The 17,656-nt window shown below is 39.0% G+C and overlaps 3 protein-coding genes across 6 annotated transcripts; 2 read left to right on the top strand and 1 right to left on the bottom strand.

The window, feature by feature from the left end:
* Positions 1-824: 824 nt before the first annotated feature.
* LOC137599028 (torsin-1A-interacting protein 2-like) lies at positions 825-4,774 on the bottom strand. 2 transcript variants are annotated; one of them, XM_068319667.1, is made up of 8 exons: positions 4,616-4,774; positions 4,283-4,414; positions 4,023-4,184; positions 3,345-3,431; positions 3,114-3,257; positions 2,862-2,993; positions 2,726-2,776; positions 825-2,645 (listed from the first exon to the last, which is right to left on the bottom strand). In XM_068319667.1, exons 1-8 carry the CDS (start codon positions 4,680-4,682, stop codon positions 1,864-1,866), a joined length of 1,557 nt encoding a protein of 518 aa, XP_068175768.1. In that variant the 5' UTR covers positions 4,683-4,774; the 3' UTR covers positions 825-1,863. The 2 variants fall into 2 exon arrangements, with proteins under 2 accessions (XP_068175768.1, XP_068175767.1); XM_068319666.1 differs by having other exon boundaries at positions 4,610-4,774.
* A 352-nt stretch (positions 4,775-5,126) lies between these two features.
* On the top strand, positions 5,127-9,402 carry LOC137598484 (torsin-1A-interacting protein 2-like). Of its 2 annotated transcripts, none has more exons than XM_068318690.1 (9): positions 5,127-5,194; positions 5,451-5,490; positions 5,730-5,806; positions 5,903-6,010; positions 6,206-6,259; positions 6,622-6,849; positions 7,261-7,407; positions 7,599-7,775; positions 7,981-9,402. In XM_068318690.1, the coding sequence occupies exons 3-9, from the start codon at positions 5,773-5,775 to the stop codon at positions 8,748-8,750; spliced, it is 1,518 nt and encodes a 505-aa protein (XP_068174791.1). In that variant the 5' UTR covers positions 5,127-5,194; positions 5,451-5,490; positions 5,730-5,772; the 3' UTR covers positions 8,751-9,402. The 2 variants fall into 2 exon arrangements, with proteins under 2 accessions (XP_068174791.1, XP_068174792.1); XM_068318691.1 differs by having other exon boundaries at positions 5,187-5,229.
* A 223-nt stretch (positions 9,403-9,625) lies between these two features.
* Positions 9,626-17,571, top strand: olfml2ba (olfactomedin-like 2Ba). Of its 2 annotated transcripts, none has more exons than XM_068318687.1 (8): positions 9,626-10,129; positions 10,248-10,511; positions 10,821-10,928; positions 12,019-12,183; positions 13,676-13,904; positions 14,294-15,301; positions 16,272-16,448; positions 16,543-17,571. In XM_068318687.1, the coding sequence occupies exons 1-8, from the start codon at positions 9,965-9,967 to the stop codon at positions 17,154-17,156; spliced, it is 2,730 nt and encodes a 909-aa protein (XP_068174788.1). In that variant the 5' UTR covers positions 9,626-9,964; the 3' UTR covers positions 17,157-17,571. The 2 variants fall into 2 exon arrangements, with proteins under 2 accessions (XP_068174788.1, XP_068174789.1); XM_068318688.1 differs by having other exon boundaries at positions 9,627-10,129; positions 12,022-12,183.
* Positions 17,572-17,656: the final 85 nt, after the last annotated feature.

The following is a 17,656-nucleotide window of genomic DNA, read 5'->3' on the forward strand; positions in this document are numbered from 1 at the left end:
TCTGGGGTTTGTGTTTCCATCACATGGTGGACAGACAGCATCGGAGCAGCTCTACCCTCTCTGCTCCACAGCTCTCTTGTCTCAATCCTCTCAAGGACAAACATTTTTGGGGAATGCTCAAATTGTAAATATTCGCTTTAGGGAGAGCTTTCATTCCATTGTGCTTTTCAAGCTAATAGTCCACTTCTCTAACCTCTAGATTATATATCATTCAAGTCACCAACCTGTTATTTCTACCAGCCCACTCTAATGCAGTAAAGCTGGTTTAAAATTATCCTATTCAAATAGTCACAGCAAGTAGGATGGTGCACAAATACTCACACTAGTGAGAGATTGTTCAAATACTTGTATGGGAATGTGTATCCCTACTGGTAGCAGCTTTGCTTTGCTTTGCAGTGTATCCTCTTGTCTGCCAGAGAAGACTGGAGTGAGATTGGTGCATGGAGTTTTGTCCATCGTCTCCACCACCAGTCACCGTATGGTTCTTGTGGTTATTACATTTGATTGCAAAATGTGTTTTCCTAAAGCTACGGAGCCAATACGAAATGAGAAACAAAATATTTTAAATCTTACCAAATAAGGCAAACTCTACCACCCCTTGATGTTAAGAGGAATTACATCCTATATTCTCTGACTATGAGTAATTAAAAAAAAGGCTCATGCTTATTCATAAACTGGTTCCACAGCTTATGGTTGTACAACTGTGTATTTGTACTCTTGTTTATATTGCATGAAGAAAAATTCTAAATGGCTTTCCTGTAGTGTCAAAACTCAAACATCAGTCTGGACTACAGAAGACAATGAAGACATGTAGTTATCAAAATATTATTTATTGAAAATGCACAAGTGTTAATATTAGCAAAGCAAAATTACTTAGAATAACATAAAAGGAAAAGTGGAATCAGTTTGAAAAAAAATTTCTGTAATTTGAAATTTACATTTTAAACAACTCATTAGTTGTGATGTTTCAAATACTGATGAGTGTTTTTCTACATTTCAGTCCTCTAATGTTCTATCATCAATGTGACTGTTTAGGCACATTCTGTGAATGGCTGTCTAAAATTAAGTCAAACTGTTTTTACAAATACACATTCACAATTTGCAAGAACTTGTTAATAAACTGATAGCATAGTATGCACATATATTTTCCATATCCAATATATATTTATATATGAAGTTATCAAAAATAGTTCAATCTGGGAAAGTGACAATAAATTTGCAGTAAAAAAAAACAAAATATAATAAAATATATATCTCAATAAAAGCCAGTACTCTTGATGGGATGGAAAGTAATCAATAAACCAACTGTGTACACAAGGTGATTAATTAGAAAACAACAAAAATGTCACATGAAATGGAAATAAACAGCAAGGCAGCAGCTGTCCAGGAGATTTAATACTCAACAAAAATATGAATTTCCACTTAAAGCAAAACTTTCCACAAAAAAATACTGGTCACTCATCAGACTCCTAATAAATGGGAAAAGCAGTGGTCTTGATTCTCATTAACAGTATGGGAATACAAGAAATTACTTGACTCAAATAATATTTTATATAATAAAAATGCATTAGATGTGGATTCTATGGCATACTTTGTACACAGATTAATTACATCTTTATGTGTAAGAGTTCAGTGCTGGTCATCCAGGAGAGTAGTTAAACAAAATCAACATTAAATCTTTGCTTAGAAAAGCCCAATTTCTGACAGAGAAAGATTAATATAACCAAACGTACTGATTCAAATCTTAAATATAACAACAAACACATTATACTTGACATTTTTATGTTGCAACCTCATATAGTGCTGTCAATGACCAGGCTGATCAAGTGGTATCCTGACTATTTTTGATACCTGCTTGTTTTATCAGCATTCTTTCTGCTCTATTCCCACCTCAGACACAACAGGCAAGATAAGATGAGAGATACGGCTCCACAGTCCACCATACTTGTCAATGTCCATCTTATTGAAACCAGTTAGATCATCTGAGTCTACCAGCCTTTCCTTGACATAGTCATGCACCATCTCCTCCACCTCCTTCAAACTCTGCTCAACAGTCACCTCATCTTGAGGCAGCAAAACAGTAAACAACAAGAAGACGTTCTTGTATGCAGCATTCTCGTGGTCGCAGTAGCGATAAAAAATTAGAGTGGAGCTTGGAGGCAGCTCTTCGAAGCGATGAATGACAGCTACAGGTTTGTCTCCATCAAAAGCTGCTTGCAACTGGGTGTCAATTTCGAGCTTCACTTCACCGCTGTCCTGGTTGGCTTTACTGGCTCCGTCGATTAAAAGAACAGAAGCATTGCGGGCCAAAGAGAATGATGCGGCCATCCTCTGAGCCAGACAACGCAGCGTCTTCTCAGCTCTGAGGCCTGCAGTAAAGATCAGACTAACTGGTTCTGTGGGAGCCTTTGTTTTGAGGTGCTTCTCCAGGTGGATCTTGCTCCTTTTCCACAACTCGGGTCGCTGACCGGGGAACTGGCTCTTAAGAATAGTCAACTGATCTGCAAACTTTTCGATTTTTACAGGTTTGGAGGTCCACTCTCCATCATGTGCAATAATCTGTACAGGAATGATCTTGTATGCTACCAAGAAGATAAAAGAGCAGAGCAGCAAGAAAAAAAAACCCCAGAAGCACCACACAGATCCTGAAAAGACACAAGAGAATATTCATATCAAGAACGTTCTTAGGTGTAAAAATATTATTATTAAAATGAATATTATTTACCTCTAGAGGATTGCGCAGAGCTTTTCTTGATCACAGCAGTTTTCTTTATGACTTTTAAAAAAGAAAATTTTGTTAACATAAAATGTTTGGATTGGATGCCACTGTGGATTGTAATACCTAGTTGAAGCAACAATACCTTGTTTTTTGTCCTGAAGTTCTTTTGCAGGTTTTTTTTGTGCTGGAATGTTATTCACCCGTTGCCTTGTTATGTAAGATTTCTCCAAGGGGGGACACATGCTTGGAGCATGATGGTTGACTGTGGGTTTGGCTAATATATGAGCAAAATTTATGAATGTCAATCTGATTATTTTACAACTGATTTATTGAGCAGGTGTTTTTTTCTCAACTTTCTTGATCACAACCTGTTTTAAAAAAATGTATACAATACCAGTGCTCTTGATTTTTGCCTCCATTGTTTTCCTGTACTCGTCCATGGTGGAGATCTTTGGAATCACTGCATCATGTCTTGTAACTACTGGCCTGTTTTGTATGAGAGACTTGGAGGATGCAAGTTCTGTTGTCGATGATTTTACTGAGAACAGATAACCAAGATTAATGCAAATGTTTCATTCTCCCTTAATATCTTATAATGTGGAATGAAACTAGAGAATTTCTGTACCTTTCTTGTTTTCATTTACAGCGTGAAAGGATTTGCATCGTTCACCGAGCACAACACAAGGTAATAAATTCATGTCTCCAAAGGGGCCTGAATGGAACAAAGAGAAAGGTTCATGAAATACTGAAACAGCTGAACTACCTGATAGTGGTATCATGTTTTTATGAATCAAATATCACTAATATCAAAGTAAAACATCAAAACTACACCAGCAAAGCATATGCCTAAAGATTTAAATAACACCCACATCCATTTGATGGACTAATGCTAACAAAATGTTCCTGCCAGTACATAACTGAAAGATGATAATACAATCACACTACATTATCTTATGAATTTCACTATTAATTTGATATTCATAAGATGGTATTGTTCTTATATTTATTTCTTTTCTTACTTGTTTTTTTATTAAGGTTTGACATTATCATTTGATGAGTTGTGAATGAGAAAATTTATCAAGAACTCTAAAAATACTTTAAGGTACTCTATATACAAAAATGCTTTGCTTTTACTCAGTCTAGATTCTCAAGTGTCTGTTTATTTGCATAAAACAATCATTTTACTCAGGCCAAAGCAGAAAAATTAGTCTAAGGTAGTAGAAAAATTACGAGGGATAGCTTGTGAATGAATACAAAATCTGAATGAATTGACAGATGATGTCAATCTTAATATTTTCCAAACCATGGCATGGTGTTTGTTTATGAGAGGAATCCTGGATGACATCCGTTTCCTGGACTTCCTTTTTTGCCAGCTCCTCAGAGGATTCCTGCACATCCATCTTATTGTCATCATCACTGATGCTGTGTCCTCCAGCCTCCAGTCTACTCTTCTTGGTAGGGGACTCTGTTGAGGAGGGGGATAAAAGGTTATTTTCACACTAATCTGTAAGAACAAACTGAGTATTTGTGAACAGGCAAATACTACTAACTGGACAGCATTACCTTCGTCTTCCTCTTTCTCTGGGCCATTGTCAGCATCTCTGGAGCCATTAGCGGCTGCAACAGAAACTCGGTCCACGAAAGTCTTTTTGGTCCTTTTCAGTGGACCCCTGGGGGTTGCCTCGAAATGCAATACTACGTGAGGAACAGAGAGAAACTGAGTGAAGTATTTGTAGTTAGGTTGACACTCGTTTGTATGAAACTCTGAGGATCGCCAACATAAAACCAGTAAACATGAAGGAAAGAATTTCAGCGGTTTGTTAAACTGTAAAAACGAAAGTAGAACATTCTTCGGCAGGGCCAACTATCGTCTATAGTTAATTTTCTCACCTTTACCTGATGAATGCCTCGTCGATCGTCTCAAGGGACGAATAACTGCATTTTCAGATGTCTCAGAATCCATTTAAGACAATTAATGATTTTAAATACACCAATAAAATTAAATAATACGACTAAGCATCGTGATCACATCCTCTCGAACACCTACTTCCTCATCGGGGGACACACATTCGACGGGACAATGTCCGGAGTTAAGTTACACCTACAGTTGTCCGACGAGAAACAGACAGTGTTGAAACGTTCCACATTATTAACTGATGGCTTGGCGAATTGAACTACCGAACGTGGTGAGCTATTGACGACATTCTAAAAATTGGGTAAATATTGTGTGGAAATGATGTTTTGCTAATTATACTATTGTGTTTTCTCGCTCTTTCTTCGCTCCGCTAACAGTCCAGCAGGTGGTGGTGGTGTAGTGTTAGGACCATTTGACAAAGCATTTAGATCTCGTACGGGAAGAAGAAGAACGTGTCACCCAATGAACTGTCAGTATATGGAAACACGTGACGTATGACAAATAATCCGGAAATCTTGTGTAGTTCTTATTCCATGAACTGGAAATTGAAAGTATGTTCGGTAAGAATTTCATTTTGAAAAGAACACCTTTAGCAGTAAGTCAGGTGTTTCAAATCAAAGTTATCTACTTACTTCCTTACATGAAGCCTGTCTAGTCTCGTCATGTCAGCTAATTCATCAGAGATAGCTATATTAGTTAGCTAACAATCAGTCCAATGTCCACTGTGCCGCTAGATTCTTTCACGGAAAGCAAGTCTGACTAGCAGCCCTTTTTACTCATTTAAAATTAGTTACCTTTATTTTATGTTGTTCGCAGGTCCTGCGACAGCGTGTGCGGGTCCGAATCAAATTTAGTGGTAAGTTTCCTTGTCGATTTAATAAACACCCGAACTCTAGACCTGTTCATGTTATCGGTTTCAAATTATTGTTACTGAAAACAAGCAAGACATTCGATCAGTGATGAAAGATTTTAAAATTTAGCCTTCATGGCCCTGTTTACCGATAACACCAAATGACGCGAAACACTTTTATATCAGTTGTTTGACCACCTGAGGAGGCTTGTAAAACGGAACTGATTCAAGCTTTTGTAATGTAGTCGCCTTACGAACCGTCTTCAGTGGAGTCTCCCCTCCGTGGACATGGCAGAGAAAGACACCCACCACCACACGGCTGGTACACGAAACACCCAAGCAAAACACGAAATATTAGAAAGTATTTGTCAATAAATCACATCAATTTATCAATTATGTTATTTACAATTTTTTTTAGATGTCAAGGAAGGGGAAACACCATTACCAAATATGGATCATGTCTCCTCTAGCGACGAGAACATGCTGCAAGGGACTGCTGTTGCTTTGAATGTAAACAACTCTGAAGGTAAAAGCAAAACCAAAGCTGTTTGTAATCCAGCGGAACAATATTTAAAATCTGTTTCTTCAGATTGTGCAAAATCTGCATTGACTGCACTATTCAGATATGGATTGTGTGTCACCTAAAGTATTCAGCAGCATCATCATCAGTTTCATTAGTAAATTTGATTTCTTCTTCTTTCCTCTTCATCTGCATGCACAGACAACAGCACTTACAATATAAATTGTGAGGACCGGGAGCAGGTTGGGTTTAGAAGTAAGTAAAGAGTAATGTGATTGTTAAATTCCAAAAGGACAAATCCAAAGTAAATGACGGGGAGTCATTGAGTATTCACTTTTCTTATGCTGATGTTAATCCCACATAAAAGTTTTGATTTAATTTTAAACTGCACTTGATCTCATGTCTCTAAATTCTGCTGGAAATTTCACATTTTTGTTACACCTGTAGTCTTTCAGTTTTCTTTGCTGTATTGAACTACTTGATCTACAATTATTTTTGTAAATATTGAAAATAAAAATTTTTACCAAAAAATGTGTTTATTTAAGGGCCAGTTTTTTGACCTGGAACACGAATAGAAATAGTTTCATTAGTAATTTGATTTTTTTTTTTTCCCATAGATGCTGATTCAGCTGACAAGATAATACCTTTTGAAGAAGCATTATCCTCTCCAAATGAGGCCAGTCCACTGATTACAGAGGATAACACCTTACCTCAAACTTACGATGGTCATGGTGATCACAAAGATGTGACAGCGAGAGATGTGAAGCTGACCACAAAGGATAAGATTTACAATGAGGGCTCTGTTCAGCTGTCAGGAGACATGCCACAAATATTACAAAGCCAAGGTAGATTCTTAATTTTTACTAATATTTTTCAAATTTCATGTGTGTGTTTTATGTGTGTTTATCTATACTATGCCTGCAACCATCCTATAGCAGACCTTTAGTGTTAGTAATTTCTTAGATGTTTTTAACATTTAAAGATTCTACGTTTTTTTGAATTTATGTATTCAACTATGATAAGATGTCTTATGTAGTAGCTGATGACATCTTAGGCACTTAAAGATTGTATTTTTTGCATATATATATATACTGTATTGATTGTATTTTTTGCATATATATATACTGTACTATCTATTTAACTTGTGTAAACATCTGACACCATGTGAACATCTATGTCAGATCTTGGTGCTTCCAGGTGGATGCTAAACTGTATCATCATTTTGAGCAGTTCTCTATCTAATCTTAAATAACCAGGAGATGACCACATTGGAGAGAAGAAAACATCAAAAAGTATCGCAGTTTCCCTGAATAATCCAGGGAATGACCAGCTAGATGGAACCAGTGCTAAGAATAAAAAGGAACCCACAGATATCGACAACACAGACCCTCATGATTCAGATGGTGAATATCTTTTCAGACATTGTAGTGACTGCTAAATTTTTGTGCCCTTAAGCTTTCTGCTATTCTTCAGTGTGGGAAGCCAGGGGATAAATGTGAATGTACAGCATAGTTGACTTATTGGCTTTCATTGTCTGAGTTGACTGCTGAGTTTTGTGTGTTTTACATGTTATTTTATCTCTTTCGTTGATCAGATGATGAAAGTAGACATGACATACAGGAGGACACAACCTCACAGCAAACTGGATCGCCACAGAAAATGTCAGATGAAGAGGTCATAGATGAAGAAAGAAAGAAAGTTGAAACCATCGGTCCTATCAGTCAGGAGACTCCTGAACCTGCAGTTTCGGTGCTTATTGGGAAGATCGGAGGTAGCGTTGTTAATACTGTGTTTCTTTTTGTTCCATCCTGTTTTCTCTGAGTGACACAGTGATTGTCAGGTCCATCACTTAATGAGTCTTTACAGTCAGTACTTTATGTTCTGTGTAGTGTATTACTTGACATACAATTATAAATAACATTTGAAATACTTTTAAAAGTGTTGGTCAAGACAAAGCATGTGACTTTTCTCCCTAGGAAACGGAGGGTACCTGCTGGCAGTGGGTGTAGTTATAGTTGTTGCCATTCTTCTGCAGCATCTCCCCACACCCGAGTATCAACCTCAGGAAGAAAATGCCTGTCAAATAGACATCTTCCTCAAGCAGATGGAAAAATTAAAGGCACAGTTTCCTAGTCAGAGACCTGAGTTCTGGATTCGGAGCAGGATCCATCTGCTGAGACACCTCCAGACAGCCCAGCCCACAGAGCCGGTCAGTCTGATCCTGACTTCAGGCGTCATGGCAGAGTCCACGTTGTCCTGCCTTGCTCAGGGCCTTGCCTCCGCCTTCTCTTCCTCCCTCAATGCCTCTGTTCTCCACATTGATGGAGCTGCCGTAGCCAGCCAGGACAGCGACCAGGTCAAACTAGATATTGACAGCAAGTTGCAGGGAGCTTTTGAAGGAGACAAGCCTGTTGCTGTTATTCACCGCTTCGAGGAGCTGCCTCCAGGATCTACACTCATTTTTTATCGCTACTGCGACCATGAGAACGCCGCCTTCAAGAAGACATTTCTGATCTTCACAGTACTGCTGGAAGAAGAAGAGATACCTGCTGAGAGTCGTTTAAGTACTGTGGAGGAGATGGTTGATGACCAACTACAGAAGAAGTTCCTCTCTGATGGGCGTCCGGTATCTTTTGACAGGATGGACCTTGACAAATATGGTGGACTGTGGAGTCGTATTTCTCACCTCATCCTGCCTGTGACTTCAGAGGAGAGGATGAAACATGAAGAATGCAAAGAACACTAATAGGCATTTTACCCTAACCTCTAGGCTGTGCACTAAACTTCACCATCCACCTCTCACCTGTTGTTGGCTGGTCATTCAGAGGTCTTGAGTTGGGGTTTTAACTACTTTTTTTCAGACACAGAATATATTGAAGCCAATTACAACTTGTGGCATCAAGTAGAAGTAAAGCTAAAGCTTATCTTCTAGGAGATTGAAAATGTGGATATTTGTCAAGAAAAAATTGTTTGATTATAAAGCCTGTGGTGCTCTACTGTGTTTTTACAGTGATCAAATATTTCAGATAAATTAAAAAAATGATTCAGCTCAGATTTGGAAATCTTTTTTCAGTGTATGTGCAATTTGTATGTCAACTACTGAAAATTCTGTAAATTATTTTCTATATGAATAAGCTGTTCTGCTGTGGAGAATTATCACAGAAGGATACTGAATAATTTTGATATTCAATCACAGGCTCAAATGTCAGTTTTTCAAACCCCTATGGCACAACATGCCTTTAAGAGATCCTAATATCCTCTTCTTTATAAATTTGTATGTGTGTGTGTGTGTGTGTGTGTGTGCGTGCGTGCGTGCGTGTGTGTGTATATATATACATAAGGAAGAATTTCGATGGAAATTAAAAGTTAAATGTGCCTTAAATTGTAAATAAATAAATTGCAACGCTCTGCTTGTTGTCATTTTAGTACCCAGTGCTGCCGCTAGAGGTCAAGCTCTCACCTGAACCTCCAGGGACTCCAATAGCATCCGATAGGCCGCTGCTCTGGATTAGAAATGCGCCTTAAACTACTAATTGAACCTACAAGAAAATTAAGGGTTAAACAAACTTTGAAAGAGTATTTAACTCATGTCTGATATCAACTGATCTGTGTCGTGGATGAACAGTCTGGAGCGGTTCAACCCCTCCTTGCTCGTGGGGTCAGATCCGCCTCCTGTGCGCGGCTGCAGCTGCAGACGCCGGCCGATCTCTCTCAGACTGCGCGCTCCCTGCACCCGAAATTATCCAGCGATCAGTGACAATGTAAAATACGACATTGCGCTGTAAAAGTTAATATCTGCATCGGGCAACTTCAATTTTGGAACCAGGAGCAGGTTATGATATTTTCTTGGCAGCTTAACTAATTGGTGACAGGCTGTGCCTGCCAGTCTACCAAAAATAGAAGTAATAGAAAAATAGAAATAATCTTTATTTCTATTTTGGGCTCTCTGTGACAGACAACATGTTGAAGGTATGCGTTGCCATCGTGGTGTACTGTGCGTTTTTTCAAAGAGGCTCTGCAGCTCCAAGACCCTGGGGCGCAGACAGCAGGTCAAAACTTGGGAGCGACAAAGCGCAAAACGACTGGCTGCATGAGACGGATGAGCAGGAGTCCATCCTGTCCAAGGTAGGAAATATTCCATTTAGAAACTATGCTGTATATATTTATGATCTTTCAATGCATTCAATCATACAGACAAATTTGGAGTGTGGTCGAAAATACAACCGTCCTCTTCTCTTTGTAGCTGCTGGGTGATTATGACAAAGTGAAATCCCTCTCGGAAGGCTCTGACTGTCGGTGTAAATGTGTTGTCAGACCCCTGAGCAGGAGCGCCTGTCGGCGGATAGAGGAAGGGAGCGCCACTGCGCAAGACTTCTACACTGTGGAGACGATCACATCTGGACCGCACTGCAAATGCGCCTGCATCGCTCCTCCATCAGCAGTCAACCCGTGTGAGGGAGAGTTCAGGCTGAAAAAACTTAGAGAAGCCGGAAAAGAAAATGTCAAGGTGAAGTGTCATCCTGTCCGATGTCTATTCATAGAGAAGCCCCCAAAAACACGGGTCCACGTGGGTCAAAGCCCGTTGGTTAAAGGCGGCTGTTACGCACATTTGGTTATGTAGAGAGAAGCCTGGATCAATTGGGGGGGGGGGGGGGTGGATGCCACGTTTTGTCAATTACAGGGGGAAAAAAATAGCCCCACATTTTATCCTCAGCTGGAGAGCCGTGGTTTGGATGGGCTGTGGATAGGCCTGTTTCATGCATGGCGTGTTTTGAGTTGGTAAACACCTTTGATGGAATCCACTTGATCATTCTAGCTGTCCACCGTCCTCGACTTGCTGGAGGGCTCCTTCTATGGCATGGATCTGCTGAAGCTGCACTCTGTTACCAATAAGCTCCTGGATCGTATTGACCACATTGAAAAGGTACAGGAACAGATGTGAGAATTGCATATGGATTTAGTGGTTCCAGTGAAATTTTTAATGTATTAATGGTTAAACCTTGAACTTTTCTCAGAAAGCTGCTCTCCAAATTAGAATAGTCTCAAAAACATGCCTTCTTTGGCCTTTTATTTTCTTTGTCTGTATTAGTGAAGGATTTCAGAAAAATACAGATTGATTAAGTATGAAACCCTGAACCAATTATTCATTAGAACATATGGAAGCATTTTACTGAGATGTGTCAGCTAAAATCAAGCATAATTGAATATTTCTCCACCCAAACAGGAAATGATCTGTAATTAACAATTTACCTTTCAACAGCAAATTTGTTATAACAACTTATGAGAACTTGAAAGAGCATGAACACCGTTAATCACAGTTGTCCCACCCAAACCGGTGCAACACGACTGACTGCAGAGTTCCATGCCCAGACAGTCTACTTATCAAATGTAACAATGTATGTGAATGTGCAGCATGGGACATTAGTTATTTTGAATACTAATTCAGAATTGTCTTGGTAAGATGAACTTCAGTGGTGCCACACTATTATGGGCTTTAATTCACCACCATAAATAAGAAGTAATCCCAAAACCTAGAAAATACTAGATTCACTCCTTATGAGTTCTGAATCATTGGTGAACTGGACTTAAAACACTGATGAATGACTTGGTTTACAGTGACTTAGGGCAAAATTTACAATCTCAGGGCCAATTCTGCATGAAAAACACAGCTGAAATGAACTCACTCATGCAATAAAATTGGGCCCTTTTCCTCACTGGACACAACAATAAGGAAAGCACAGGTGAAATTTCTTAAATGCGGCTGCTTCAGGTTCCAGGTCCAGGTTTTGTGCATACTGCATCACTGCCTTGCTGGGATGTGTAAATAGAACAGATTTATCATGTCGTCATTATTAGCACATGTTTATCTGCTTCCCATGACAAGACAGAATCTCTGATGTGAAAAAGAAGTATTTACGAGTCAAAGTGCTTTCTACTTTTTTCTCTGTTGATGATGATCATTGTAACCAATTTTTATTACATTCATAATATTTGGATTTATCCATGACTGCAAGAAGTTGGTGTCTCCAAAAAACGTAATGAATGTGGAGAAGCCCCAGGAGATCCCGCTTATCCAGGCAGATGTGACTGAAATCCTGCCCAGATCTCCTTCAGACCAGCATCAGGATAAGAAGAGCCTTGGTGAGGTCAGCAGTGGGGAGGAATACCCAGAGCTGGAGGTACATGTGACGTCTTATCAGTGTTTTCACTGAGATAACTGGGCCCTAACATATGGTACAAGTTGAGTGAAGGGCTAGGCTAGGAATTTTTATGTATAGCATTTGTGCATTTTTACCTCCATCAACAAGAGTTGACACACTTAGTGTTGGTCAATATCATGATCTGAATTGACTTTACAGGAATAGGTCCGATACTACAGCGACATCAGGAAGAGTAAAAAAGCAGCCTCTGTTGTGTTCAGAGTGTTGGATGATATCACAATCTAGAAAAAAAATCTTCAACTAAACCCAATAAAGTCAAGAAGTCTATTTCATGCAACAGAGCTACTGATATTTCCATCATTTGAAAACAGGAAGTATTTGTAATGCTACAGTATTTATAACAGTAACTTTAAATTACTTAATGCCACATATTGGACACAGAAAATTTCAAAAGGATGTCATTGAAATTTTCTGTAAAGGTGAACCTGGTAGAGGAAGCAGTAATTAAGCTTTAAGTAATATGGATGGAATGCATCCACCATCCATAGTAAGTTATATAACTTAGTATTCAACAGATTGAAGTCTAAATAGGCTGACAAAATCCAGAAGGAGAAGACTGTAACACACTTAGTCCAAACTGTCTCATGTAACAAATATAAACACTGAGGAAAAATCCATGAAGACAATTCTTAAGAAAGTAGATGAAGAGAAATGGCCAGATGAGGGAAACCACAGTCACTGAACACAACACAAACTACAAAAGGAGAGCACAAAAATACATATTCACACATGGAAATAACAACACAGGAAGGAAAACAGTCCAACAACAAGACATCTAAGGAATAACACAATAAAGGGAAGACAGACAAGTTATTTTAATAAACAAGGAAGAGAGAATGAAGAGATGCAGAGAGGATGAAGGCAGACAAGTGGAAACAGCAGGGATAAAAGATAAGAGCAAAAGTAAATGTAGTGTACACAAAGATAAACTTGATTGACTCACAAAATAAGACAAGAAAACTAAAAAAGAAATCAAAACAAAAATAAGGGACAAATTAGAAAGATAATTTATATTAATTACAACTTCAATTGATCTTCGCAACTTTGATTATCATGTCAATCAGGACTTACCATTTAAGATTCAGAAATCTGTGAAGGATGTGACATTACAAAAAAAAAACTGTAAAAGCACATCAGTCTAAACATACTCCAGGTTAAGCAAACTTAATTTGACGAGTTTACAGACTGGCTTCCAGGATCAGATTTTTGAGAATGGTAATGCATATTGTTTTGCAGGCTATGCATTCAGTAGATGCACCATTCAGAGGACATGCGATTCTAAAATTGTGCAGTAAAATCTCTGTCTCAATGGACCAGAGCTAATCCAATACAGTACGACAGAATGAAATGTTCTAATATGTGTAGTCATAAAGAGGTGTACTGGTCTCGTACTGCATGATTTACACCTTTTTCTCACAGAACTTTTGTGTGTCTATCTGTCCACTAACAGGAACAGTATGAGGACAAAGTTTTAGGGGAAAATCCATCATCCCTATATACAGATGGTTCTGCTCAGATCATTGAGGTCAAACCTCCGGTGACTCCCACACATGTGGCTAACAAGGAGTCTTCTCAAGTGTCAAAGACGGGCTCCAGTGGAATGATCATCAGAGGCATGACTTTTTATAAATCAGATCCAGAGCTGATGGTGGCCGACGACGGGGAACCTGGAGAAAACTGTAAGTGCAAACAGTCAGCTTTAAGGACAGCAGCACACGAACCTGTTTAAGTCTGACATCTGCAAATTGCAGCAGTGAGATCATTAACAGCTACACTTAAAAAACATGCCTTCACTACCAGCATAAATCAGAAATATTGGTTATTAATAGAAGATATTATATTATATATATTATTATATTATTTTTCTTGACATCAAGAAATAACGATTGTTAATTGTCATGAACATAAAGGAGTTACTCTTTCATTCATTACAAGTGTTTGATTATTGTTGTTTACTATCTTCGTTTTTATTTTATTTTTGAGATTACCTTTTTTTTTTTTTTACAGTTTTGGTAATATTGGATTGTAGTTTTTCAAAGTTTATTTAACCAGATATTTTCTTTTTCAGTTTTTGAGTATCATGAATTCAGTGGTGATGGACCCATAAACCTCTTCATTGAGGAGAACCTTCTCCAACATAGGGCTCCTCGCCCAAGCATGAAGACGAGACTGAAATCACTTCGACCAAAGCTAACATTTCCTTTGTACAGTTCCAAGAAGACCAGCCAATACCAAACCCCAAAAGTAACCAAGCCCAACTCAGGAACTCAAAATGAGTTCATCAGCACCATTGGCACCACATCAGGGGATTTATCTACAGACGTGCAGAGTGACACATCAGTTAGAAATACTGCTCCTCTGACGACTCAAAGAGTCACTGTTGGAATCACCAAGTGGCCACAGGTTGAACCTAACAGCACCACTTCCAGGGTTACCTATGGGAAAATTACAGAAACTACAAATATCACGACTCAACCCACTGAAAATACGACCACAGAGGAAATCTTACCAGCATCCACAACAAGAAACACACCGACCCCCCTGATAGCGACCTCTACTCCAGAGATGAAGGATCAACTACAAATCACACGTGATACTGCAACTCTTTTAAACACACTTCCATTAAATCAAACACAGGATCTAACTACCGACCCAGTTTCCACTTGGACCATCACGCCCCACTCTGCCCTGACCTCAGCAACACATCAATCTGCATCATTCTCTACAGCAGCACCTGTCATCCAGTCTGCTGCCACAACAGCAGGAGAAGAAACTGAGTCAAGCTCCTTTTCAGGCTCAACTTTGGCTCCTACGACAGAGAGACCGACCACTTTGCCTCTCCACACTTCTCTGCCTTTGACAACACCTATACCTACCTCTTCTCCAACAACCACCAGCACCACAACTACTACCACCACCACCACTACCACCGCCACTACCACCACCACCACCAGGCAGTCTCCTCACACCAAACGGAAATACAAAATTACCTGGGAGGAAGACATGAAGGATGAGGGACACCGGGATTTAGACGAGCCAATGCAAAGGCAGGAGGAATCTCCTTCAAAAAAAGCCAGTAAGTTGGGTTTTTTTATTCAGATGAGGTGACCTGTCAGCTCAGTGAGGCTGTAAACATTTTTTTTTCCATAAAGCACCAACCTGTGATTTTGGCTTTTGTTTAGTGGACAGTATAGTTTTGATGATGAAAACCTAAAAAAGCAGGTTCCAGAGGCTAATACTGTAAAAACATCAGTTACCATTGCTGTGTAAACTACCAGTTTTTGTGAGACCTGTGACGGCACGTCTCCACAGTGTACGGACAGTCAGTAAGCTAAGTTGCTGATGTTAAGCAGGTGTAAAGTTTCCATGTTCACCATTTTTTGCATGTACATGCTAGTATAATTAGCATATAACGCAAAGCACATTTGAAGCTGTTGATAAGTTTTCTTGTACAAATTTATTCATGAGCAGAAATGTTCATTACAATTATTTTTGACCCAACAATAGCTGCAGATGAAAAACAAGCAGATAGGTTTTGTGTCTTTAAGCCCAAATTTTATGGCAATTCATCAAGTAATTCTAGAAATAATTTAGCCAGTGGTGGATTGGATGTCCGAGTGACTAACAGACAGAATGACAGACCACCAAAAAGAAAAAAAAAACACCTTCGCCAGCACTTACAGTAGGTTTTCACTAAATATTACAGAAAAAGAAAATGTCCCATCAATAGCCATAAATAGCTTGGGATGTCAAATAGAATTGACTGACAGCACTGTGACAAAATTAAATATTTTTAGAAAGGAAGTCAATAATAATATATCAATAAGTAATAAATAATAACTTAGGGTTAGGGGTTGATATATTAGCTTCTAACACTGTGCAATGGTGTTCTTTTGTTCTACTACTGCTTTCTTCGACCCTTCACCCTTTCTGTGACTCAAGACGATCCAAATAAAAATGAAGAATGTTTTTCACACTTTCAAATGTGGGTTAGGGCGATGGTGAGTTGCTTCAAACTCCAAACTAATTGTCTGACTTTCCCACAGTGGACTGCATGGATACTTTGGCTACAATCTCAGAGCCAGTAACTCACAACACTTACGGTAGGAGTGAAGGAGCATGGATGAAGGATCCCAAGTCTGGGAATGACAAGATTTACGTCACAAATTCCTTCTATGGAAACAGACTCCTTGAGTTCCGTAACCTGGCAGTTTTCAAAACAGGTAAGAGCCAGCAGTCGCTATAACCAGTAAATTTCCTTCTGTTATATGTTAAAGATTAGTCTCACTTTTGGTAATTCCTCTTCATCCCTTCTAGGCCGTTTTACGAACTCATACAAGCTTCCCTACGACTGGATCGGAACAGGTCATGTAGTCTATGATGGGGCTTTCTTCTACAGTCGGGCCTTATCCAGAGACATCATCAAGTATGACCTGCGTCTGCGTTACGTGGCTGCCTGGACCACTCTGCATGACGCTCTGATTGACGAGTCATCATCACCTTGGGAATGGCGCAGCCACTCAGGCGTCAACTTTGCTGTGGATGAGAGTGGCCTGTGGATCATTTATCCAGCCATGGATGATGAGGGGTTCTCACAGGAAGTGATTATTCTGAGACGACTGAATCCCTCGGACCTCAGCATGCAGCCCGAGACGACCTGGAGAACCGGACTCAAGAGAAATCACTATGGAAACTGCTTCATCATATGCGGCGTCCTGTATGCTGTTGACAGCTATAACAACAAGGAGGCTAGCCTGAACTACGCCTTTGACACGCACACTAACACACAGATGATTCCCAGAATGCCCTTCACCAACAATTACACCTACACCACACAGATTGACTACAATCCTAAAGAGGGTGTGTTGTATGCGTGGGACAACGGCCATCAAGTCACATACAATATTAAGTTTGCCTACGTAGACCCTTAAGCAAAGGTTGGCAGTAGGTGTTTTAAAAATGTATTTCTATGGTTTGAGTGGATTGTAGATCAGTCCATGTCGTTTTCAGTGTGGAGATAAATGGGGGCCAATGTACAAATGTATTTCAAAAATGTTGTGACTTGTTTAGTTTTTATTTTTTCATAATTTACCTAAAATAAATGAAATACTGAGCCTGAATTCTTAGTCCACACATCAACTTATACTGTATACATTTAAAAACTGTTTAAAAAAAGAGAGAAAAGTAATACACAAACAATACATTTATGGTGTGGTCAAAGCATTTTACTAATTCACCAAAAAGAATAAGGAAGCATTCTTTTTGAACCAGTGCCCAAATTACACTTTACTGTTTTGTTTTGTTTTTTTAACTATTTTGTATTAAAATTGCCTTTGCATCATGTAATACAGGTCTTCTTCATGGTAACATCAAAAGTGTTGTTGATTTTCATCACTCATATTAGACTGTTTCAACTCATAGCAGACTATTA

This window comes from Antennarius striatus, chromosome 7 (genome assembly GCF_040054535.1).
Source record: "Antennarius striatus isolate MH-2024 chromosome 7, ASM4005453v1, whole genome shotgun sequence".
In the NCBI taxonomy this organism is placed as follows: domain Eukaryota; kingdom Metazoa; phylum Chordata; class Actinopteri; order Lophiiformes; family Antennariidae; genus Antennarius; species Antennarius striatus.

Excerpts from the sequence above, each read along its gene's own strand:
- LOC137598484 (XM_068318690.1), top strand. The coding sequence starts at position 5,773 with ATGGCAGAGAAAGACACCCACCACCACACGGCTG. Across the intron at positions 5,807-5,902 it reads CACCCACCACCACACGGCTG|ATGTCAAGGAAGGGGAAACA; the intron begins GTACACGAAACA and ends AATTTTTTTTAG. Across the intron at positions 7,776-7,980 it reads GCTTATTGGGAAGATCGGAG|GAAACGGAGGGTACCTGCTG; the intron begins GTAGCGTTGTTA and ends TTTTCTCCCTAG.
- LOC137599028 (XM_068319666.1), bottom strand. The coding sequence starts at position 4,682 with ATGGATTCTGAGACATCTGAAAATGCAGTTATTCGTCCCTTGAGACGA. Across the intron at positions 3,432-4,022 it reads TAAACAAACACCATGCCATG|GCCCCTTTGGAGACATGAAT; the intron begins GTTTGGAAAATA and ends TGTTCCATTCAG. Across the intron at positions 2,646-2,725 it reads CTCTGCGCAATCCTCTAGAG|GATCTGTGTGGTGCTTCTGG; the intron begins GTAAATAATATT and ends GTGTCTTTTCAG.
- olfml2ba (XM_068318687.1), top strand. The coding sequence starts at position 9,965 with ATGTTGAAGGTATGCGTTGCCATCGTGGTGTACTGTGCGTTTTTTCAA. Across the intron at positions 13,905-14,293 it reads CGGGGAACCTGGAGAAAACT|TTTTTGAGTATCATGAATTC; the intron begins GTAAGTGCAAAC and ends TTTCTTTTTCAG. Across the intron at positions 16,449-16,542 it reads CCTGGCAGTTTTCAAAACAG|GCCGTTTTACGAACTCATAC; the intron begins GTAAGAGCCAGC and ends CATCCCTTCTAG.